Source organism: Thermobia domestica, chromosome 7 (assembly GCF_964235325.1).
Source record: "Thermobia domestica chromosome 7, izTheDome1.hap1.1, whole genome shotgun sequence".
Lineage (NCBI taxonomy): Eukaryota > Metazoa > Arthropoda > Insecta > Zygentoma > Lepismatidae > Thermobia > Thermobia domestica.
In genome coordinates, this window is record NC_137460.1 from 136346767 (window position 1) to 136373697 (window position 26931).

The 26931-nt window shown below is 36.9% G+C and overlaps 1 protein-coding gene across 1 annotated transcript in view; it reads left to right on the top strand.

Moving 5' to 3' along the window:
• LOC145690411 (ATP-binding cassette subfamily G member 4-like) overlaps nt 1–26931 on the top strand; it is a 139647-nt gene that overhangs the window by 46717 nt on the left and 65999 nt on the right. The window contains exon 2 of the mRNA XM_081765257.1: nt 23178–23295. Coding sequence (XP_081621383.1) covers nt 23178–23295 — 118 coding nt within the window. The remainder of the gene's footprint in view (nt 1–23177; nt 23296–26931) is intronic.

A 26931-nucleotide genomic window follows, 5' to 3' on the forward strand; every position in this document is an offset into this window, starting at 1 on the left:
ATTGAACTACCATTACATGTCATCAAAAAATTCTTTTACACCACACGTTCTTTAGTAGCAAATAATGGCTCAGTTCAGCACATCTTCTGTTCTCTTCTCTGTAAAAAAAATCTCATAAAAGAAATACAAAAGACCTTATAATACAAAGTTGAGTCATGTCTTGTAATTTTCTGGTACACACACAACATACATGTATTTATTACAGTATAATGAAAGCAGGTCAAAGTTCAAAGAATAGCATCTAATGTTGGACTGTCTACTGCTACCTTCCTATGAACTCCCATATCGATACTCCACGTGTTCTTATAGAGAAAGAAGTCAATCAGTGTTGTTCCTGCCTCCTGGTGATTGGTGAAGCATCGTGATTTCAGGACTTGGGCCAACGACAGACAGGTAATAATCCGAAGGGGCAAGGTGAGGCAACGCAGCAGTACAATGCCATCAAGTTTCTCAAATTTTTCTTGCGTTTTTTGAAGCCAAGTTCGGTTTTGCGTATGGTTGCCATATTTCAATAATTGAACTCCGGGACAATACTAAATTACGAGAATCTTTGAAATGCTTAAAATGAAAAGAAGGATTATATACTAATCTACTTTCTTCCATTAGATAGAGTTGTTCAAGTATTACATAATCACATTTTTAGTCATTTTAGAAAACCTTCTCCTTCTTAATTAAGCAAACTTAAGCAGATGATTTTCCCCCTCCCTGGTAACCATTTTTTTTAATTTCTCAGGATCTGTTATGTTTCTTGGCCTTCAGAGTCTGTTCTAGCTTATTCAAGGTATGATGTTTCCTTTCACACATTTTGTCTGCTGTTCGTGTTGTTTGCTTTTTTTTCTTCTTTTTTTGTAGAACGGGTAATTCATTGACAGTATGTTCTGGCTGCGTTGAAGAGAATAATTATATAGTTAATCCTTTGAAAAAAAGCAAACTATAATATCCTCTTCTTTTCTTCTTCGCTGAAATTCGGGACATTTACGCGTCCCGAGAAATATTTTCGGGACGCAGATCTCGATTCCGTGATGGTCCCGGATTTTCCGGGAATAATGGAAACCCTAGATTTGCATTATCCTGTTGAAGTAGGGCGTGCTGACGGTTCACCATTGCAAGATATTTTTGGCGTATGCAGCATACATCCGCTCCAACTGTTCGGAGTAAAAGTCAACATTGTTGGTTCAATCGTAAGAAACGAACTCGAAGTGAATTACTCCCTCGTAATACAGTCACGAAACAAATTACTCTTCAGTTGGCAATATTCTTTTCTTAATAACTTTACAATAAATTAATCTATTACAGTACCGATTTTGACAAGTTATCAAATTATGACTATCCTATGAATAACAACAAAAAGATTCAAATTAATTAATTTGTTCCCGAGATATTGGCAAAAGAAAATTTGTCAACTGTCAAATACTTTCTTTTCCGTGTGTACCATCTCACACAGAGCATGACTTTGTGCTCGAAACGGTCCTGTTTGACGATCGGTTTTGGAAATCGGTTTTTGCTCAATCACTGTTTATACACATTCGAATTTCGGGAAAACACCCAATTTTCGTCTCATATAACCCGTTTGCGGAAACGCATATCAGGTGAATTTTGCATCAGTTGTCAGCACACATCCACTCTCCTATGGTTCTGAGCTAGGGTTAACTGATGTATCACAGTGTGGCAGCTTCTGATGGTTTTCCTGGGTTTGTAAAAGTGACGCACTATCATTGACTGGGAAATGCCACGTTGGTTTGACAATCGTCGTGTGCTGGGGGATAGATTTTCCTCAACAAGGTGTCGTATGGCCTCAGAATATGTTACCCTGAGGCAGCCGGACCTTGTCTGATCTTCCACATTTTTACAACCTGCACGAAATTTCTGGAAGCAACGAATAGCTACGCAGTACTTCACTGGGTCTTGGTTTTTCGCAATAAAAATCTTTGGAGTTGCTGCCGCAGCGTTTTGCCCGATTTCGAACTCATTCAGTAACAGTTCATGTATCAGACGTTGTTGAACACTCCTCATCACAAAACAAAACAAAACAAAACAACAACAATAACAACAAAAACAACAACAAAAACTAAACACACAGACTAGCTGGTGTTTTCCGTGTTTAATAGACCATTTGTCATACTATATCTTCGGCCAAATTGACTTTGTACTTATGGCTGGCTGATCACAGCGTATACATGCGTTTGCTGTTTGGATTGTGAAAATATTGCAAGACTTATGATTGCTCGGTATATTTTTTTTAAAAAAAAATCGGTTGCCCGTTTTCAGCAGTATTTCTAGTGTTCCTCAGGATGGTATCGATTCCATTGCCCGTGCATAATGTAAATTCTACGCATGTTATACCATTCAGTAGCTATATTATTTATTTATTAACTTTTAACCTTCCAGTAACGACAGGAGTGAAGGAAATATGATGATCGTGTAAAACATCAAATTCGAGATTTTAACCGATTTGCAGGATGGCTCCTACTAGTGTTGCCCACGAGAATACATAAGACGAGAAAGCTTTTCGTCTCGTCTCGATTCTCGAGAAAGCTTTCCTCGTATCATCTCGAAATTTTTCTCATTTTGTGCATTTATGTCCTAATTTTCTCCTTAATTCCTCCTCCTGAACACTCTACCACTGAGCCACCGCGGCCCCAAGAATTCGAGTTATCGATGTTCAACTGTATTTTATACATTAAGATATCATTTTCAACTCTACACTGTAGTAGAAAGTAGTTTTTCTGGGAAAAGTACCGAAGAGTGAGTTGTTTCCGGACGATTTTCTCTCAAACAACTATGGCGATTTTGTCCCTATCTTATAACTAAATGTTTCATTAATAACCTAATAATTACTAACTCACTTTCCTGGAAACTCCACTAAGAATAGTTTATTCTTAGGGATTAGATTTTTCATACGATTTCCTCAAAATAGGACTCATGGGATTTTGTTTCTATTTAGGGATGCACACGAGACGAGTCGAGACAAGATTTTCCCGGCAAAATTCGAGTCGAGACACGGTTCTTCCAATAGAAAAATATACATTTTTCGAGTCGAGACATCACTTTTACAGCACATTTTCGAGAAGAGACTGCCACAAATCTCGTCTCGTGCGCATCCCTATTTCTATTTCATACACAGACACTTCATTAATAACATTCATGTATGACAGAAGTCATTTCTCATTTTTAAAAAAATCCACGAAGGGTAATTTATTTTTGAGAGTGAGCTTTTTCTTTCGAACAAAGTATTCCGAAAACGTCTTATAATTTTGTTCATACACTGGTACTTCAAAATATATATGTGATAAATACTGCATTACGTGATTAATTTGAGAAATTTGTATGACAAATTTTAGTGTAGTGGTCCGTACCTTTTATTTCTATTTAGTTTTTGGGACCGCGTTCGCTGTGGTAATCGTTTATCTCTGGTGGATGGGGTCCTTGGTTCTATCACAGCTTGCGCCCAGTGAGCTTCTTTCTGGTGGACAAACACCGTGTGTGGGTTTTTTTGAGTTCTTCCGTTTCCTCCCTCTTTCTTCATTCCACCCCATTTTCATTCATTTCTCTTCATCACCGTTTCCTTTAGCCTAGACGGCATAAACGCGAGACGTAGTACTTAAAGATTTCATTTCATTTATCGCCAAGTGAACTTTGTGGCGGCAAACACCGTGTGCGTGGGTTTCCTCGGGTGTTCTCCCGTTTCCTTCCACTTTCTTCGTTCTACCATTTCATTCATTTCTCATCATCACCGTTTCCTTTAGAATAGGGCATAACCGTGGGACGTAAATTTCAAAGTTTTCATTTCATTATTAAACATAACATTCTGCTTTAAATTCATTCAGAAGTGAACACGTTTTCTCTTATGAAGGCATAATTCCAAGCAGTTTCTATACATAATTTATTTGGTGTAAGGGAAATCTCATTCATTACAGTAAACATTTACGTTCATACTCACTTGTGGATGTCGCTAAGGCTTCTTTCACATTATCCGGCGATTTGCCGGATCTGTTTCCGGCAGTTTGCCGGATGAGAAGTGTACCCTTTCATATTATCCGGCGCTTTGCCGTGGATGAAAAATATGCGAGCAGGGTTGCTGTGCAGCTGAAGAAACAAAATCTTGTGACTTTTGTCGTGTTCTGGTAGTTGAAATGGACAGATGTAAAACGTGTCTTTTACTCGCTTTGTTAAAACAAACAAAGACAATTTAGAGACACATATGGTTCACTTTTTTTTTTTTTTTTTTTTTTTTTTTTTTTTAGAGACGTGGTATCTTGAAGGAGATTTCTCTATACTGTTTCCACAACTGATAGACTTGAGCAAAATAGCGGCCAGGTTCTGGATATTTAAAATACGATCCCGGTATTCACCTGTTGTGACTGGAAAAAACAGGATAAAGTTTTTTCAGGATAGTTGTGGTTGAGATCTATCCCAGAATCCACTGGCGGATCTAGAAGGTAAAAACTGGGAGGGGGGCTGCCAGACCACAGACTATGAGAAATATATCATGAGTTTACTATAAAGTTTCAAAAATGTATAAATAATAGCTTAAATTATTTTCGTCACCCTGAAAAGTGGGAGGCATAGGCCCCCCGGCCCCGGCCTAGAATCCCAAGTCAACACAACCACTGAGCCCAAGGCTGATCTGCAGGTATTATTTATTATTATTATTATTATTATTATTATTATTATTATTATTATTATTATTATTATTATTATTATTATTATTATTATTATTATTATTATTATAGCATTCCGGGTTTATTCTTTTGTTTTAAGCGTTCCTACTATTGATCAAGTCTCTTTAAAGCACTGCTCTACTCCCTGTATTCATAGGACTATTCAAGAAATTACAACGATAATAGTGTTAAAGATAATTATAAAATATATAAAGTACTAGCAGCGTTCACCCCGCTTCGCTGCGGTCACCCCGGAACGCAATAAACTTTGTTACTTAGATAATTTTTACTTTTTCGCTTTCAAGTGATATGATAAAAACCATAGAAGATTGCACTAATGTTAACATTATATCGCCTGTCATTTATGTTAACCCGCCCCGCTTCGCTGCGGTCACCCCAACCCGCCCCGCTTCGCTGCGGTCATCCCGGAACGCAATAAACTTTGTTACTTAGATAATTTTTACTTTTTCGCTTTCAAGTGATTTATAGCGCCTGTCAGTTATGTTAACCCGCCGAGTCACAGGGTCATGCGGGTTGCATATAAATACGTTTATTTTTATACCTATGATGAACTAATAACAAAGGATTTGTACGTATGGACACCTGAATGGTCAATTATCTCAAGACACTGGTAATTGAAAATTAAAGTGATATGATAAAAACCATCTAGGGTCCACATCCTAACAACCCCCCAAAAATGAAAGAAATCGGTTCAGCCGTATTAGCGTGATGAGCGGACAAAGGATTTTTTGTACGTATTGACACCTGATTGGTCAATTATCTCAAGACACTGGTAATTGAAAATTAAAGTGATATGATAAAAACCATCTAGGGTCCAAATCCTAACAACCCCCCAAAAATGAAAGAAATCGGTTCAGCCGTATTAGCGTGATGAGCGGACAAAGGATTTTGTGCGTTCTCTTTTATATATATAGATGGTATATATATCAAATATCACATCATGAATTCTCTCTTGCTTTGCGAAAGTACATAAAGGTATTATTACTAAATATATAATATTGCTGAAATATTTGATAATGTGTATTTCAATTTTGGGGCACCACAAATTTATAGAATTACAAGCTCATTTGCCCAGTGCTACTAGGATATTTATTTCTCCCAATCTTCTATTACATAGAAAAAATAATTTATATTGATTTGGACTCTTTAATCAACGACCTATGGATTTGACACTTCGGTAGTATCGGTCGTTTTCAATTATTTTTACATGTGATTTTTTCCCATATATTGTATGTAACAAGTTTGGTTAAAATTACTCCAGGTGTAATGGGCTAGAACATAACCACATACACAATGATACTCCACACACACACACACACACACACACACACACACATATATATATATATATATATATATATATATATATATATATATATATATATATATATATATATATCCTACATATGTATGTATGTATATATGTATGTATGTATGTATGTATGTACAGTATACAGTGAAATCTGTTTATGTTGGCCACCATCGGTTCCATTGATCACAGGTGGCCACTAATTGTGATTGGCGTATTTTTAGAATAGGATCTAATATATATAGAGTAATCATAACAATATTCAGTACTAGAAAAAATACTATAGTATGTTTAATCTTTTATTCTTTTTGGCTTATTAATGAGCTACAAGTGGTTCCCTAAGAACAAAAGATGTTTTGAGAAAATCTTAAGGGAATTCATATCTCAAAACCTCCACTACCTTTCGACAGGCCGTCAGGAGCCAATAGTTGACAATTGAGATTGTTAGCTTTAACCTTGAGGATTTTCCGGAATTATTAAAGCTCCCCACTGATGAAAGGAGCCGATATAGCTAATGATTTTACCAAAACAGACAAGGTAAACAAATACATACAACCATTTTCTGAATTCCTGTACGTGCTTTTTATCATTCACATCTTCCTTCACCACCCCTTTGTCAGGGCAGTGTTCTGACCATTGATCTCCAAGAACAAATTATGGGAATCTATGCTCCTTGATCTCCAGTCACAAATGCAGAACATCCGCCTTTCATTATGGGAATACGAAAGAATTAAGAAAAATATCAAAACAGTATTTTGCGTGGTCAAGATACGAAGGTAAATTTATTATTACCATTATAGGGTAAACATTGCTTAAATGCGGCCAACTTCCAAGATAGACAGGTGGCCTATAATTATTACTGAGTAATAATTATCGAAAGACTTATGGGAAAATGCAGGTTCAAGATGAACCGGGCCAAGATAAGCAGGTGGCCAACTTAGAGAGGTGGTCAAGTTGACAGGTTTTACTCAATATACGTAAAACACACGCATCCATATTATCGCAGCCACTCTCTACTCTTTCCTGGCAACACTTGCTTCACACTTGCTTCCTCCCCCAACACCCATCCGGTAGTTTGCAGCGTATATGTGAAGAGCTTTATTGCTTGCAATGCCCCGCTTGGCTATACACGGCAATCTGCCGTGCCGGATTCTAGCAGGGAGATCCGACTGTTTTTGCTCGCCGGATAAATGTCCGGCGACCGCCGCACACATGTGAAAAGCTCCATTGGTTGCAATCTCTTTCTACCTTGTCCGGCAGTTCGCCGGAAACGGATCCGGCAATTCGCTGGAAAATGTGAAAGAGCTCTAAGGGTTTAATCGAGAGACCAGATGCTGTAGTTCCTGCGGTAATGACTTTCCTTCACTTCCTACGCATATCCTGAATAAGTGTTTGTTCTGTATGTAGCAACATTTGCATCTCTTCATATATGATGTAAAATTGATATTAAATGAAAATACTGATGGAATGTTGTCAGGCCTATTCATTGAACGAAATACTAAAGGTTTGCAGTATTGATGTATATTATAAATTTGTGCTATGATCCGACATTGAATACAGCCATAGAGGTCGTGAATGGTAGCAAGTGGAATATTCCACTTGCAGCACATTACTCACTTCCGTAGAGGTGGAAATTTACGTCGGATTCGTATCTCCAAAACGGAATACAGATGTTCAATTGTGTTCAAAATCGAGGATTGGGCGTGCAAAGTGAGGTGTTCAACTTCGTACCGATGTTCCTCAAATTACGCCGCAAAAGGTATATTATTAGCCTGGAATATCGCGTTTTTGCCCGGAAACAACATCTGGATACACACGGTCTCCTAAAATTACGGCATAATTACGACTACTGACGCGACTGATAAGCGTCAGCAGAGAACGCACTGAAAACCTGGTTATTCTGGCCACAGCTTTACAGAGTCACCGTCTTGTTTTACGTTCGAGGTATTGCAGGCGTCCTCCATAGTATATAAATATGGTCCGTGGTTTGAAATAAAATGAAGAATGACTCATTCGACTATATCACACTTCCCAGTCATCAGCGGTCCATGTTGCACGTTTGAGGCATCATTGGCGTTGTGCTAAATCATTATCAGCCGTGTTCCACGTCCAACCCGACGTCGTATGTTTATGTGATGAACTTGCAGTGGATTGTGCTTGTGGACACAGACTATGGGAATTTCTGCTTGAGTTCCTCTGTCTCTTGCACGTTGCATCACAACTGCACGATGGTTCCTAGTGTGAATCCACTCTAATGGTAGACGCAATTTATCACTGAGAGTTTTCTTCTGACCACTGTTTCTTTTCGCCAATATTATTTTGCCGTAAGTTTGATAGCCGTCGTCACTTTGGACATTGTTCTTCGGAAAAAGCTCAACATACCTATTTCGTTGTCTTCGCACCACATAATCGAGCGTCAACTACTTGTCCTCTTTAGAAATCAGAGAGGTCGTCCATTTTACTATCACCGTCTGTTCAGTTTACTGCAGACTGATGTTGTACTGGTCGTCACGTACGTACAGCGTTGCCAGACTCATAGCTCGGAATTATTCCAAAACCTGATCGAAATTATGCTAGATTCGGTCAAATTATGCTAGATCCTCATAATTACTAATTCAGGAGTTAAAAAAAAAAAAAAAAGGAAGCTGAGATACGATAACGTAACTTAAAATAAGCAGAGCGCAAGAATGCGTGGATAGAACTCAATACTTCACGCACCAAAGCTTTAACTCAACTAAACTAGTGCAGTCGTAGCCAGACTCAATTGCGTATATATCGTATGGATGAATGCAAAGTGTTTGTTTACATATTTTGAAAGAAAATTACCTCCCAGCATAAGCGGAGTTGGGAATTGTCTGCTGGGGGGCAAATTTTTGGTCGGTCTCGGACCTTTCATTTCAGAAAGGAAGATGGTCATGAAGTCAGAAATAAAGATTGTGAAGTTGTCAAAAAGTTGGGGGGAGAATGGCCCCCATAGCTCCGCCCATACCTCGCAGTTAAAGGATTAGAAAACCCTAGGTGGAGCCACAAAAAAAAAAAAAAAAAAAAGCCCAAAGCCGTTTCTAACCTACTTCGGAAAATAAGACTACCTGTATGGTTTACCGACTGTATGAATCAATGGGAGAGGATACATTTCTGCCATTATTTTCCTTCCCGCGACCAACTTCTTTCTCATCTCCAGGTTTTACGGCTTTTTGATAAACTTGCTGAATTATGCTAGATTTGGGCAGGATGCTAAAAGCAAGATGCTAGATGCTAAAGACATGCAAATTATGCTAGATCTAGAATCATTATGCTAGATCTGGCAACGCTGCGTACGTAGTTTACCTTAATACCCCACCCACACCACCACCAACAGCCTGGCGCTCTAGCTTCCGCCTAACTGTTGCCAACCTAACAATGTTTCTAGTAAATTGATAAGGATATATGTATATACAGCGAAGATAGAGGCATGAAAAAAAAAGTGCATACATATAATGGACATACTGGGATGATTTTTTTCTGTTTTTCTTATATTAAGCATGTTTCCAGTATTTTAACGCTTCTAAGCAATTTTGCCTTCATGTACTCTCTGATATCCTACGGTAGTTGCAAACAAGCTGTAGTTTTAGTTGCAAATTACATTCATTACAGTATTCCTCAAAATCCTCACAAGCTTCAGTGAAGTTCAAGGTCTTGCAAAAGAGTTATTTTTGCTTTCTTCCTATTTAAGACAAATCATTATATGGAAAAAGGTAGAAACTATGATTAAGCAAGATTATCTTCCTCGTTTCATACGATTTTCACATATTATTTTTACAATAATGATGTTTGTAAGAAGTGCAATATCAAAAAAATATATTCTGTTGCAATTAAATTTATACCGCAGCTTCGTTGGATAGGTGTACAAAAATTATTGCAATTACGGATCTGTACAACCACTAACCTTGACAAATCAGTGCATCGTGGAGCATCCACGTCACTCACATAGAGCCTTTATATATATATCTCGTGATATTGAATCAAACAAGCATGTGTTGGATGCTTTTTTTCCGCTTTGAGGAATTGTCTGCCACGCTGCTTGGATGCAAGTCCACAAGACACCAGTATTGCCTGCTAGAAGACAGTGACGAAGAAAACCCGACAAACTATGTTCATTAGGCGTCATATCAGGCGACCATGTAGGCAGGGAAGTAGTAACACCCTAGTGACGTATTTCACTTTCTTGCCTCTCCAGGAGCATTAAAAAATGGCGGTGGAGAAAATTTGAGACAGTAAAGTGAATAATCTAATTTTATAAGAAATTGTAGAACTCCTTATAACCCACCCGAGAAAGAATATGAACAATTAGATGATCAACCTGCAATTATCACAATATACGGGGGGGGGGGAGTCTGTAGTTTAAATTACCAAATATCAATATAAAATCATTTATCCTTCATTTTGTAAGTTGATATTTCCTTAGATTAAATTACGATTTATTTATTTATTTATTTATTTTAGAAACTTACAGTAAATTTATTCAGTGAAATTTTCTGAAAGAAACGTATGATCTCGGCTGCTACAGCTTCCCTGATGTTTTGATCGCTTGTGCCATTGCCCTCAATGTATAACAGGCGAGATCGCATGTTGAAATTGTTGTTCGAGTAGTGTGACAATCGAGAATTCACACTAGGAGACTGCGAGCATCACTATAGGACTAGATAAAGTAGAACTCGTCCGAAGACAAGACTGGATGCTACTTATCACGCCAGTTCGTGAGCCTACTGTAACAGCCTAAGGGGTTTCCACTGATAGAATTAGAATTACACTAGTAGCATACTTATATGCATAGACCTGTACTCAGTGCCGGATTTACGTATAAGCTAAACAAGATATAGCTTAGAACCCCACTCTCTTGGGGGCACCCAAAAATTTTAAAGTCAAAAACTGGCTGTAATTTAATTTCCAAATAATAAGAGAAAGCAAATAAGATAAAAGGCACGTACAACAACGGTATTTTGTACAGTATCGTTAAACATTGAAGTAATGAATATGCCTATATTCCTCTAAGTAAGAGTATGAAAATGCACTAATTTAAAATTATCCCATTTTTTTTTATAATTTTAATTAAGCAGCCCTATTTTTGTATTAAAGTAATTCTTGAAACATTAATATACAACTCCACAAATAATTATCCTCTTTATTGAAATCCATATATTTTTAATCAATTAATGTGTATTCCTTCTTTGTAAATAGACTAACCTAATTTTCAGAATTTCGGAGTTACCTCTCTATACACACCCATCTTAGATATATAATTACGTGTCTGCATCGACTGTTTGACACCATCTGCTGATTGCTCAACTGACCTTTACATTGGCTTCCATTGATCCAGAACTACGAACATTTAGTGATGGAATTGAGTCGGTATGAGCCGGCATGGCATCCCGGTAGTAAATGACGATACCAAATTTCATACCAGTTATAAATAATAGAAAATAAGCTCTACTACAGGCAGTGCCGGAATTAGGTTTTATGGGGCCCTAAGCTATTGAAAGTAATGGGCCCTTTATATATCTAGGTTTCTTTTTAGCGATAAAATGTCGCCATTGTGAGGGTTTGAATATATGCTATATGCTAATTTATAAACCTAATAGATATCTAGATATGTTTACACATCAAATATGTATTTTATTAACTTACATATTGGCCAACTTACAACATTTTCAACATGTTGCAAAATTCTTTATAAGAAAAATGCAGACTCATAATCTAGTATCTGGAAGCTTTCTATAACATGGAATAATAAGAGGTGCCAATATATTACGCAACCTGCAAATAATTATACAGGGCAAGTCAAAATGATGGACCCGATTTCAGAAATGTATTATGTGAAATATCGCACACGAGAACAGCAATGCCTTTAACTTGAATTATTATAGCTTCATACCACTATTGCTGACACGATAAACATTGCACACAACCATCAATAGATAATTGTTTGTTATGGTTCCTCCAGCTGGGCACAAAAATAGTTCTTTAAAATATTTTTGCTTGTTGATTTAGGTCAGACGTCACCATTTGAGATGCAGAATTATAGAAGTTGGCCTTCTTGTTTCTTGAATCACTGTGGAAGAAATAGATTCATCTAGATTTTTAATCAGTTTCTTCCTAGGTAAACACAAGTTTTGCATTGGACTTTCTATTGTAGTATGACGTGTTGCAACCTGCAAAGAAATAGTTCAATAAAAAGTAAATACTTACTGAAATGCTGTTCATCTTTATTCTTGATGTCAAGGAAAGAGTCAAGAAAAGTATGCAATAATTTCCATGTTACATCCTGCAACTAGACATTTGCATGCAGTTCTGCAATCCTAGTTAGTACAATACTCGTGCCTTGTGGCCCACCATACCGTTCAACGTGTCAGAAACAGGTGCTAAACTTAGGCCTATGCTTTTTATAAGCTCAAGAAAGAAAAAAAAAGTGAACTTCCTGCTCTAAAATGAGTATTGTTTACTAGAGGGTAAACTGCCATTTTCTTGAAAATGGCTGTAAGGATTTTATTTATGTTTATAAATCAATATTTCGTATTTACTTACTTATAGTCTACTTACTAATTAGTAAAATTAGTATGTACTCAGTTTTTTTTTTCTGCCGTCCTGTTTCATGCTAACGAAAACATAAGGAAAACACACACCTACTGCAATCGTACTGTCGATTGATTTTGAATTTTCCGTCCCTTTTAGCGCCGAGACACTTACAGCTTAACATAGAATCCGAACCACATGACCTCCGCCGGAAATCGAACCCGGGTCTCCAACACGAAAGGTGCGTATCCTAACCGCTTAGCCACGAAGGAGCTCTATTTGGTGTTACAAACTGAATAATATTCACCTAACACTAACAGGCGAAACAAATTCGGCGGTAAAGGGGGATAGGAAGTCGTTCGGAGGATTGCGTCTCCATTTGCCTTCCGGTAGGTGTAATACACTGACTTTCCTAACCATTATTACTGATATATTGGACAGGGTTGATATAAAGATGGCTCGTTTGCTGATTAGGTACTTTGTACCCATGGAGTGAAAATAACCGACCCTTTCCAATATTCCGATTTGGAAGCTTTATCTCCTACCAGTGTTGCGGTTGTACGATATCAAATCAGAAAAATTGTACGAGAAGACCAAGAGGTTAGCGGAAGATAATGAAGGATGCAAAGAAGACACTGTTCATACAATTAATTTCTTTTGCCGTTGTGCTGCTATTTGAGCACGGTGTGATGTCTCAATTCTGTTTCTGCCAGTTCTGTTAAACAACACACACGTGGCATGTTGATATGAGAACGTTCTCCATAGAGTGTCGTTCTCCATAGTGCAAATATTTCCAGTAAATTCTTATTGCTGAGAAAGAAAGAGCTCAAGGTAAATTATTTTCAGACTCGTTGTGCCTTGAAAAATAGCAGTAACAGGTCAAGGGAAATTGTCTTACTGGCGATACTCGCATGTGGATATATATTTTGTTATATATTATAGCACTATATATTTACCACGTGCTCAACAAAAATGCGTAATTTTTTGCAATAATTTCCACGTTACATCCTGCAACTAGTCATTTGCATGCAGTTCTGCAATCCTAGTTAGTACAGTACACGTGTCTTGAGGTCATACTCTTCAACGTGTCAAGAACATATATGATTTTTATAAGGGTTTTAAAAAAATCTACCCATTCTTTAAACTGAGTGTTGTTTACTGGAGAGTAATTGCCGTTTTGTCGAAAATAACTACGGATTTTTACTTATATTTCATAAATTAATATTTCGCATTTACTTGCATGTACTTAGTAAAATTGGTATTTCTAAGTACTCAGTTAAATTTGTTTTACTACCCTCCCGTCTCATTTTACTTAACATAATTACATGCTAACGTAAACATAAGGCAAACACACATATACTGCAAGTTTTCTGTCGGTTGATTTTGAATTTTGCGTCCCTTGTAGCACCCAGGCACCTACAGCTTACCGTGGGCTCCGAACCACATGAGCTCTCTCATGGGAATTGACACTTCTCTGGTAATTTAAGAAAAATATGGTTTTCCTAGAATTGCAAAAAGTTATGAAACAATCTCACATACAATTGCTTGAAAAAGAGAATTTATATACAGTATAGTGGTTCAAAAACATATCCATGCATCGATAGTTTCTGATGGATGCCTATACATAAGATAAAAACAAACTCTACTAAAGTCAGTGGGGGCACAGTGGATCAAGCACGGTAGAGCGCTTACCTCTGGTTCCCGGTTCGATCCCCGCCCAAGTAAGTTTGTGGTGGACAATATCGTGTCCGTGGGTGGTACTCCCATTTCCTCTCATATTCTGATTCCACTAATTGTTCCACCATCACTCACTTGCCCTATTCATCGTCTTCCTTAGCCTACAACGGCATAATCGTGCGACGTTAAACCGAAAGACTTCTACTAAAGACAGTGAAGATGGCGACACAGTATTAGATATGGGTAGCCTCTTTTATTATAGGCAACCAACATTTTTCTGTTATTGTGAAGGTTGCATAACATTTAGGATATGTTATAGATTTTAAACAAGATATGAGTAGCAAAATCACCGATACCCGTGAAAATGTTAACGAATATTGACTCCATTAATCGTTCTGTGTGTCTGTTAAAATATCATGTGGAGTAACGGACAGACATACGTATTGACAGTACAATCTTTTTAAATCTCACTCCGTGATCCTTATAAATTGGAATTATCGATTCATACCCAAATACATCTTACTTACAATCTAATCTTGTAAAACAATAATATAACAGACATTATATATTTAAAAGAAATTTTTTGAACTCAAAAATGTTGGAACTCCTACAATGAATCAGAAAATCAATAATTTAATCAATATTGAATCAATATTCAGTATTCGAGTGTACTCTTAGCACATATTCTTGCCTTGAGATTTTGACGTGACTTGAACGTACTTTTAGGAAATTTACGGGAAAATTTTTGATCATTTTTTTCCAACAACAGTTTTGGGAGCACTGTGACTCAGTGGTATAGTGCTTATCTCTGGTGCGTGGGGGTCTCTGGTTCGATCATCGGCCAAGTAAGTTTGTGATTTACAACAACGTGTCCGTGGGTTTTCTCGAGGTACTCCCGTTTTAATTCCATATTCCCGTTTCACCGATTCTTCCGTCACCATTTACCTTAACCATTCATCTCCCTTAGCCTAAAGGGCGTATTTGTGGGGCATTAAATTGAAAGATTAAATGTTTCCAAGAATAATTTTACAAAGTTTGTTCAAAGTGCGAAGTATATATGCTTTTCTGCCTAGCTATAGTACTCGCGCCGAGTCATGAAGCTTTTGCTCTAAACCAATCATAGAAATATTTTGCTTGAGCTCCAACACATCGGAAAACTTCGTTACAATTCGTGGAGCCGCTTCCTGAGCGCACACATGGGAAAACGTCAAACAGCTGAAATTCACCAACAATGTTGCCAAACTTTGAAGACATAGTAAATGAGTATTTAAAAAAAAACATTTAAAATTTACCAATAATAACACTGCACAACAATAACCACTGTAACAATTATTCTAAAACAGTAACAATAACACGAATAGTAAAAACGAAAACATAACGCAAGAAAAAACAATTCACAAAACGGAACTTGGCGCCAATCCGACAACACTGTACTCTAGAGAGATGTCTTCTGTGTAGCGCGAGAGAGGACACTGACAAAATTTGATGGGTGGGGGTTGACGGCCGGAACACACCCTCGCGTTCTATTGGGTGGTGAAATTGGTAGATCTAGGTCAAGCTTCATGACTCGGTGCGAATACGATAATATCTTAAGTGTTGTGTAGAATTTACATCTGGGCTTTCTGGTGGAGCTAGAAACCATGCAATAACAATTACCCGGAATTCATCGCAGTACACCTAGGATCATTATCTTGTTAGTAAAAAAAGACTTCTTCATGACCCAGTTTCTGTATAATGCTTGGTAAGAAAAGATTTGATTTCTTTAGAAAGTTGGCGTCCCTTTTCATCACCGAAACAATATGAGACGTGGACCTATAGTTGAAGCTGGAATCCAAATCACTGAAATGGTATATAATTTCAAGGTTTCTGTACCGGAAATTCCTGAACCCGTGCGTCAAAGGCGTACGCGCAAGCGTTAGCCTCTAGACTAGAGGTTGAAGGCTTGGTAGTTTGGAGTGCAATATACAGGGTAGCCCGAGACCGAAACAACTATATTATTACTGATATTTCAATAAATATTTGGTAACATATTCATGGGTTTCTCTCATGCAGCCTAGAATTAAAAATGATGTGTCAACCATTTTTGAAGTGAGTTAAAAAATAATTTTGAATTTCTTGTATTTTTTTTCTGAATTCAATCGATTCTTTTCTAAACGATGGGATACAAAAATGATGGCGTGTAGGTTAGATCAGTGTAGGAAGATGACAGTACACAGAATTGTTAATGATATTAACATTATCATGAATCCCTAAACTTTAATTTTGTTTCATTATAATATTATCTCAAGAATGATTTAAGATTAGGATTTAGAATTTAGATTTCTGGGCTCTCGGCATCTATAGCCATTTAGCTCGTCACGTTTGACGGATGACGTCCCTCGGCGAGCATACTATCCGGGGAAAAGGAAGGAAGAATGGATAGGGGAAGGAATGAAGTGGCCTGGGACCTATAAGTTAGGTACCACCCCGGTATTTGCCTGGTGTGAATGAGGAAAACCCAGGAAAACCTCATTCAGGGTGGCTGGCCTGAAAAATCGTTTTACACTTTTTCGACCGAGTGCCCCAACCAGGAATAGAAGCCGGGACCGCTCGCACCGAAGGCAACAGCGTTAGCGACTACGGTACGCGGTGCCACAATATCTCAAGAATGAGTCACATGCAAGGGCGCCCATGTTGTGGTTTCCGAGGGGGGGCAAGTATAAGCAACGTTTCAAATATAGTTTCAAATGTTGCTGTAACTAATGTAAAAATTCTATTGGGTTTTCGATTTTCTCAAGTAAAATTTCCTCTTAGGGGGGCAAGCGCCCCACCTTTCCCCCTTGATGGGCGCCCATGGTCACATGATACACCAATCGATAGATCACATTGAGTGGCTGACATTTTTGAGTTAATATTCTTATGAGTAGTTTCCGAAAAAAAAATGAGTATTATTGAGCTAAAATCTATGTCTTCTTGCCAATTTTAATTGATAGTTTTTTATTCATACATTGTGATGTAAAACTGTCAAGTTGTATGTTGTGTCTGTTTCTGTTTCTCTTTACTTAGTAGTGAGGCACTCACCGGTTGTCTAGTGGCTAGAGTGTCCGCGTTCAGTTGACGGGGTCCTGAGTTCGATTATTCCTGGAAGAGCCTTTAAATCTTAACGTAATACCGTGATTCGGATTCCATCTTAAACTGTAAGTTAATGTCTTGTATAGCCACGGTGCTGGAAGGGAAGTTAAAATTCAATCCAAACAATATTAACATACAGTCCTAATAATAGTAGAGATGCAAAAAAGCCGGCTTTTTTGAATCGATGGTTTTTTTCACATAAAAAGCCGGCTTTTTTGGAAAAAAAACGAGAATTTTGGAAATTTTGGCTTTTTTCAACTTCATGATTTTTCTATCTAAATAGCTTTCTTATAGTATATTCTATAGTTAGATAAAAATTCCATGACCTGAATGTGATATTTCGCTCTGAAATTCACCATCAAGATGGATGGAACACATGTTTTACGAATTAAAGCTATCATGAAGAATGTAGTATTTGAGGGTAATTTTAGAGGCTATTTAACTTTATTTTAACTACTGAGTTATCGACATCTTTTTTCTTCTCTAGTTTGTCATCCGTGTTTCATTTCTAAGAGCTTTTAGTACTCTAGCTTCTAGCGCAAAAGTTAAACTTGCCCGTTTTTCTATTTATCCGTCAAAGCGTACCTTTTCAATATATCCGTCAAACCGTACTTCCACATTTTTGTTATACAGTAGCTGTGAAGTGATTTAGCAATAATTTTCCGGACACAACCTTGAATACCAATTTATACAAATAATCAGTAGCGGATTTAGAAAAGTACTGTAGGAGGGTTTTTTCTGATTGTTTCGTTTCCTAAAAAGTCCTAATTTTATTTGGGAAGTGCTTGAAGTATATGAGTACAGGCATAACTAATATTTCGTTTCGTTTATATGTTTAGCAATAATCTTCCGGATACAACTTTAAAAATCATTTTATACTGAGAATCAGTGGCGGATTTAGAAAAGTATTTTGGGAAGGGTTTCTTACTAATGTTTAGTTTTTTTAAACATTCGTAATTTTTATTTGACAGGAGCTTAAAGTTTATGAGTAAAGGCATAAATAATAGATATTTCGTTTGTTGCAGACATTCCGTAACTTTGGGGAACGGGCTTCAGTCCGAAAGACCGCCCCCCTAACCTTCGCAAAACCGTCACTGCTGGTAATTAGTAATAATAACGATTTAAAAACAATAAAAAAGGAAGTCGCCCAACTCACAGTACACGCACTATTTCTACATTCACAGATGGAATGAAGAAAAGCTTTGTCAGAATGGTCGAATGCTGGTTGAATCCCGGACTTCCCGATAGAAGCGCAAAAGCTAATCACTCAGTCATGTTTGTTGTGCAGTTGTATTTAGCTTAACTTAAATATATTCCGTAGTCTTTTTTTTGGGGGGGGGTAGGGGGGGAGTTCCGTAATGATATGTTGAATCCCTCTTGTTAAAAATTCAGAAAACTTGAGGATTGGGTAAACTGTGATGGTGGTTCTATAAAACTTAACTGTAGAATTTCAAGAATATACAGAATCAAAAGCTCTAGATGTGCAGCCTTTAAGTGTATCATATAAATCTAAGTATTTCTCTTATGTTTTATTTTAATTTTATTTTGTTTCAAAAAGAGGGTATGGAATATTTTGAAGTAAAAATACTACATACTATTTTGCTAGTTATTTGTGTATTCTTTAAAAAGAAGTGTTTACTTTTAGGGTTGGCTGATTTACACCAACTTTTTTTTTTTTTTTTTTTAATAACTGGTTTAAACCACAAAAATAAAAAGAATGAAAAATGCGAATCGTGTGAACTTCATGGTAACGTTTCCAGATATCAAACTACCTGCAATAGTTTTATTTCCCTTTCACCTTTTAATCAAGGTGTCCCATGTTCAATTCTCGGTCGAACCACAATCCTTCTTTCATGCGTAACCCAAGTAGCGGTTCGGATGTCAGTTTAAGCGAAAGTCTTCTCCTTGATAACCTCGGTATTTCGTAAGGATGTTAAGCCTAAATATACGAAACAAACCAAATTGTATATTTCTACATGCCTAAATGCGTGTTGTTTTATAAAGAAGCCAATATTGCTTAAATATATTGATAGAAATTGGCAAAATTTATCGATTGCCTACGTATCTTCCAACATTAGCTTGAATTGGACTTTCAATTATATCTACATACCGGTACTAAATTTGTAATTTAATACCTCAGTTTTAGCGTACTGATTATGATATGTTGACCTTTAAATTTTACATGCAAAGCAATAACAGGATTTTCCCGTTATTGTCTTACATTTCAAGTAATGACGGGATTTTCCCAATGGCTAGGGCGGGAGATTCTCAACTTAAGAAATTTACTGACCGCACTTGTTTAAGCTTATGGGAGTTCTTCCGGCATAACCCCGCTGTTGCATAATAACATCAAGGCGAAACAAACTTAGGCTATTTCTGTGAATATGTAATATAAATACATAAAGCAAAAAATCTAAGTCAAAAAAGCCTGGTTTAAACCAAAAAAGCCTGGTTTAAACATCCCCCCAAAAACGAGTTTTTGGCATTTTCAAAAACAACCACGGTTCTTGCCAACTCTGCTTACTTTTGTATATAGGAGGTTAAAAAATTCTTATTATATACATTGGTTAATCCTGTGGAATTCATAATGTAAATATGTTGAAGAAAAATTGTTTGAAATATTGTTTCGAAATTCATAGTTTATTTTCGATGTTTTATATTATTATCAGCATCAACCACTAATTAAATGATTTTTTGTGTTATAGAGAAGCGATACAAAGTCTGTTTTATCAATTTAAAGCAGTATTTTGAAAAAAGCTCAAAATTTCCGAAGCAAAAAAGCAAAGCAGAAAAAACCGAGTTTTTTTCCAAAAAAGCCAGTTTTTTTCCGAGCCCTTGCATCTCTAAATAATAGTGACACACACACATATTCCTGATACTGATATATATACAGGGTAGGCAATAATTATGTACATGATGTTTGACTGATTGTAGTATTTATAATTCTGGACCAAAAGTTTCGATATGGCAACACTGTGTATCCTCGGAGTGGGCATAACGGTCAGTGGACTTAAAGACCGTTAGTGCATTTGCACACGGCAACGATAATATCGGTGGAACCACCGATAATGTCGGCTGTGAAATCGACTTCAATGTATTCAAATCGTAGCTTGCACACGCCACCGATATTATCGGCCGATCCTCCGACACGTAGATGCTGTCGGCCAAGCTCCCGATACTGTCGGCGGCATCGCCGACACCGATTTTGTCGGGGGCAATGTTTTCTTATGATTGGATGCACACGCCACCGATAATGTCGGCCGGCCAGCGGGTTAGATGAAGAGAGTGAGTGACAAGGCGCTGTGTATTTTTGTGTCGTTTCTTGTCTTTGGAATTTTGTTGTTTCCATTTTTTTCTATTACAATTGTATAATATTATTATTATTATTATCTTGTCCTATAAACAACTTCGGAACAGCTTATTATTTTTTTACAGTTTCTGTTTTGGAGTAACTAATTCCCTTTATCAAATAAATATAAAATGTGGGAAGTCTGAAGAGTACTGGTTTCCCTCTAATAGCTATTACCAAATAGAATATAGGAATTTAGATAACCAATTTCTTGATTATTTTCCACTCCTTTTTATATTTTTGTTCTTTCGCTCTCTCTCTCTCACACACACACTCTTTGATGGTATATTTTTTGATCTATTAATACTTTTAAATTTTAATACATTCTGGAAATTAATTTAAGCGTAATTTTCAAAGTTTGATACACTGTGAACATAAGCATATGGAAAAAATCCTGATTATTATTACTTTCTTTTATTTTCATCAGAATTGTGTGCAGATCACTTTTTCCGGTTCCACTCAATAAGCAATGATTGAATAGAATATTTGTTGACAAGTCAAAGTAGAATTATTATTATTTTGAAACGAAACCAGCACAATCAAACACCCTTTCCAAAGCTCCAAGGACAAGTTACTCATTTGGCATTTTGTTGATTGTGATCTCAACAATAGGGATGTGACTTCATGCTTCACTTGTTGCAGATTTTTTCTTTCATTTCCATAACTATCTCAAATCCCCCCTTTTTAAAAATAATTTGTGGAATGGCAATTGAAAACAAAGACCAAAGCTATGTATCCAAGTTTTCCCTCTCCCCTTTGTACCGGGATCGACCCCCTGATAGAGTTCTGCAGTTTAGCTACAGTGACTGAATGAAAAGGTTGTGTATTATTGCATTCGTATCTTTCTAGTTTTGCTTAGATTTTTAGAGATGGCAGGAATTTTTCCATTCGATATTTTAACCCTTATTGAACTTGTGGAATGTAGATCTTGCATATGGGATAAGATAACAGACTCTTTCAAGGACAGAATTGAAAAGCAAAAAGCATGGCGAAAAGTTTATGCAAGCCTTGCCCAGGATTTTGAGTTCATGGTCAAAAAGAAACGAGAAACGACAGGTATGTATGCAACAGCTCAAATCTGTCTTCAACATTGTGGAAGAGGGGAGGGGGGGTAAGATCGTTTCCATATTATATATATAGCGATGTTCAAACTATTTCTGTAGTCGAGAAACAATGCTGTGGAGGATCAGGGGAGCAGAGTTGTCTTCAACATTGGGAGGCGGGCAGATTTGAGGCTTATTCTGAGTGGACATTAATTTCATCTCACTTTCCTTTCTGGCGATCGGACACAATCAAATTTCTCTCCCAAAAAAACACATTTCAAATCGGATTATTAAGGGGGGACAATCTCCCCAGTTCCAAGATTGGAGGGGACATGTCCCCTTCAACCCCCTGGGATTTGCGCCAGTGTATGTATGGAGCAATGTAAAACAGAATTACTAATTCGAATCTTATCATTTAATCTACTATGACATTAATGTTAATTGCATGGAAAACAAAATTATATACGTACAATATGTAACAGTGTTCGAACAAAAATTAAAACTAATATAGTTTGCAATGTATAGCAGCATCAATTCTCATCGAAACGAAAATAATATGTTTACAGCATCTATTTAAAACGGCACTGTTAAATCTAAACATGTTTAGGCATAGGGCTATTTTTTCTAAGTTTTATACCGTCCTCCACACCTCTTCAGAACAGTTTTAGTAGTCCTTGTTTTAAAAAATAATTTTCCCAATTATTATTTTTTTTATTTGTTTTCATATATGGAGAATATTCTTTTGTGTGTGTGTCGCTTACTTCGCTCATCACCGGCAACGATATTGTCGGGGCTTCCACCGATATTGTCGGCGACGTGTGCAAAGTACGCCGACACCGACACCGATATTATCGGGGTTTCCACCGATATTATCGTTGCCGTGTGCAAACGCACTTAGTGTATGGCAGATAGGATGACGAAACGATTGTCTGTAACAGCGTGTGCGTTTGTATTCTGCAACACAACTATTACGCAGAGGTGAGACGGAGGATGGCAGTCGAATTTGGAGGAAATGGCCCCCTCTGTGTTAACAATCGCAAGAATAAACGATAAATAAAGAAGAACAGACAATAAACAAACTACTTGAAGGTACCACAGAAGATTGCCACAGGATACCAGTACGGGTCTGTCACGTTGCTTGTAACAACGTCGCTCTTCCTCTCCAGTCATGTATCGATTTGAATGATTAATTGATGGGCCATGCTAAGGGGAACAAAGATTAAAATTCTTGTAAGGAAAGGCTTGTGGGTAATGTATTTATGTTTAATTTTATGTTCAAATTATTTTGCTAGTTTCTTTATCGCTGCTTTGAAACATCATTATACATAATTATGGGCCATCCTGTATAATATTTGTGCATTTAAGCATTGGAAAACGAGTTTTTTTTTTTGGGGGGGGGGGACGAGTACAACATCCTTGAACCTTTAATATTATTTCTTCTAATTTTTTTTTTCCAGTTCGAAAATCAATTTTGCATTCTGTGAGTGGGACTTTCAAATCAGGAGAGCTGTGCGCCATTCTTGGATCTTCAGGAGCGGGGAAAAGTAGTTTGCTGAATATTCTCAGCGGATACAGGTAACTTTCTCAAGTTGAATCTACGGTTAGAATAATTCATATTTCACGTTTTATTTAATGTATAGAATTCAGAAGTTTTAAATGGAAATTTGGATAAAATTTAGAACTTCTAAGTACAAATATGTACAGAATTAAGCAGATTTAAATAAAAATTCATAGAATTTAGGCGTTCTAAATAAATACAATACATGCATAGCATGTAAAAGTTTTAAACGAAAATATCTATAAAATTTAGAAGTTTTAACTGAAAGTATAATTAGAATTTAGACGTTTTAAATAAGTACAATGAATGCATAAAAAATACACATAGAATTTAGAAGTTTAAAATACAAATATCCTTAGAATTATGGGCATTTCTTGAAAATAAAAGTTAACAGAGACGACTAGAACAAAGAATGCTTGTGCATCTACTAAATTTATCTCTAAATTCTGACTGAGTTAAATTTGAAGTTACTTGGGCTGCTGGGATCGGATTTTTTTTTTTAACCTCTACCAGCACAATTAATTATAAGGTTCTTCAATCGCTGGGAGGTCACCTGTGATACTTCCTGCATAGATCTTTCAATATACTATGACCCTTAACCCGGCGGCACTGGCACCAAGTCTCAAACCCGTAGCACTTGTTTTCGTAGCCTGTTACTAGTAGCTGGCCGTTGTTTTCTGATTGGGGTTCAAGTTGAATTTTTTTTTTTCAATGGACACTTTTGAACCTTGTGATAACACATTGGAACTTTTGAAATATTTTACTAAATAATAATTGTAATTCTACCATATTTTCATAACTCTTCAATTCTTCCAAAGATATACTAAAATGTAATATTTGTATTGCAATTCGCAATATACCTGTTTAATATAAGTAATACAAAATAAAATTATCAACAAAAAATAATAAAATAAAATAATAATAAACAAAAATTATTAGGTAAAGATTTAAAATTTAACAAATGAGTCTGTGAAACTAAGCGCCAGTGCTCAAGTCACATTAACAGTCACCAGTGCCGCCGGTTTAAGGAACTTTGTCTTGTTGTAGGAATTATACCATAAATACCATCCAATAATTTTATATTTCCCTACCATTCTTGTTTTGTTTTTTCATCTTACCTTCTACCGCGTCACTCAAGTATGATTAATTTCTGTCTAATTTCTCAAGTATTAATTTCTCTCCAATAAAACCCTAACAACTTCTAAAATTATCAATTATATTCTTTCAGCCCTATTTTTTTTAATGCTTCTCATTAGTTAAGCATTTCAATCAGTTAAGTTTTTCTATTCTCTTCAACATAAAAATTTCGTAGAATTCGAGTACAATTTTTTTCACCTTTTCGCAATGTGCCCGTTTCTACTCCTCAGATGTAATCCCCTTTTGTAACTCTTCATTCAGTAACTCACATATCTAGATAGTGTGCTTCTCGTTTTAATCATCACGATCATCTTAAAAGCACTTCACTTTTCGTATTTTGTCTTTTTTACTTTTCGTTTGCATTTCATACTTTCGTTAATAATATTGAAAACTAGCCATCTATTCTGAAAGTTTTGATCAGACTTCTACAACTGTCACAGCCTCAACAATCCCAGCCACCCATAAACCCATAAACCATATCATATTTATTTTAATCTCAAATTATTTTCACAGATTATCTTTTCTGATATTATGTTAGTTTTCGATTTAGATTCCGCAACGGTATCTATGTCATCTGAAAATCAAATATCCCTGCTCTTCTACTTTCTATGAAATTAACCTGTTTGTTCCCTGATCAAACTCTTCTTTGTTAGACTTCTATAATAAATAATATCGCTGAAAGACAAAATTTATGTGGAATATCTTTTCCAACTTCATTATCCTATATCATTCCTTGTGTTCCAATTTTTAATGCTTGGTTCATATGTAAGTTTCTTTCAAATTTCATCTATCATCTTCTCAAGCTTCTTTCAGATTACCTAGTTCAAACAGTTAAAAGCATTCTCTAAATCAATAAATAATACATATATTTCTCTCTCTTCGTCTGGAAAGCTTTCACCTACACTCACTGTAAAAAACGAAAAAGAAGATGAAGTAGCCAGAAAGAATAGAGGGAATGAGATGAAACTTTGCGGGTTGCAGGGCCATACAACTTTATTGCTATGAGTACAATATTAGATCAATTCCCCTTGGGCACGGATACATGAATTAATCTGGCTTGGAAGTGAATCGTAGAATCGTCGTATCATTATCTGATGCAAGTCAATTCGCAGCTGCTTAGGGATGCGCACGAGACAAGATTTGTGGCTGTCTCGACTCGAAAATGTGCTGTAAAAGTGATGTCTCGACTCGAAAAATGTATATTTCTCTATTGGAAGAGCCGTGTCTCGACTCGAGTTTTGTCAGGAAAATCCTGTCTCGACTCGTCTCGTGCGCATCCCTACAGCTGCTGTATGTAACTGCACCTCGGGATCATGCAGATCGACAATGAAGCGGAGCTGCTTTCAAACGTGTTCAATTGGGGTGAAATCAGGGGACCGTGTTGGCAAGGAAAAAACCTCAACATGACGTAGACAGTCCATAAACACACAGGCCATGTCTGGTCGACCTTTGTCTAGTTGAAAGATTGTACCAGCGTGCTCTTGCAAGAAGGTAACACGCAGACGCAGAATATCACCCACGTATCGCTGTGCCGTCAAAGTTCTGCAGATTACTACCAGAGGTGATCAAAAGTCATACTTGATGTCTCTCCACACCATGATGCCAGGAGTAACGCTAGTCTGTCGTTCCACAACATTGGCTGCATGTGACCTCCCCCCGTCGGCGTCGCCACACACGCACACGATGGCCATCTGTCGTAATGCAAAAGTGAGACTCATCACTAAACACTATCTGTTGTCATTTATGAGGATTTCATGCTTCCTGAATGCGACACTATTCCACATATTGTCATTCATGCATTGGTGTTAATGGCAAATAATACAAGGGGCAATGGACTCGCAATCCAGCTGATACTAGCGGTTGACACATGGTGCGAAATGACACAGGGTATTGTAGAGAGTCTATTACTTGTACCCGGATGGCAGACACAGACGTTACAGTGTTAAGTAATGCTTCACGCATACTGCGAGATCTTCCCGTGTTGTGGTCTGTCGTGGTCGATCGGACCTTTCATGTTGTGCGTTGTTCTCTTCATGTATCTGCTAACTCCAACATCGGGCCATAGTGACATCGAAATGCCTCAGATGTTTGGTAATCCCACGAAACGCTCAGCCAGCCTCGTGCAACCCAACCATTCGGACACTCTTTCGAACGCCGTGAAATGCTGATAATGCTTTCTAATACGTCGAAGACGTATTGTGTTTTTTCTTGCCTTCCGATCCACCGTCCTAAAACTAGGTTACATTTCATCCGTTAACCCTTTATTCAAACCGGAAGTGCTAGAAATTAACCATTTTTGGTTTCAACCTTGATCACCTTAGAACAAAAACGGTAACAGATAGCAACAAGCTTTTTTTTGGTTCGATGCAGCGTTCAGCGTCTGAAGAAAAGTTACTTCTTTTCCCTATATATCTCTACTAAAACCCGAAGTAGTAGAAATTTACTAGTACTTTAGGTTTCAATATTGATTTTCAGAGCAAAAAGAGTAAGAAATTGCGAGTATTAAAAAAAATGGA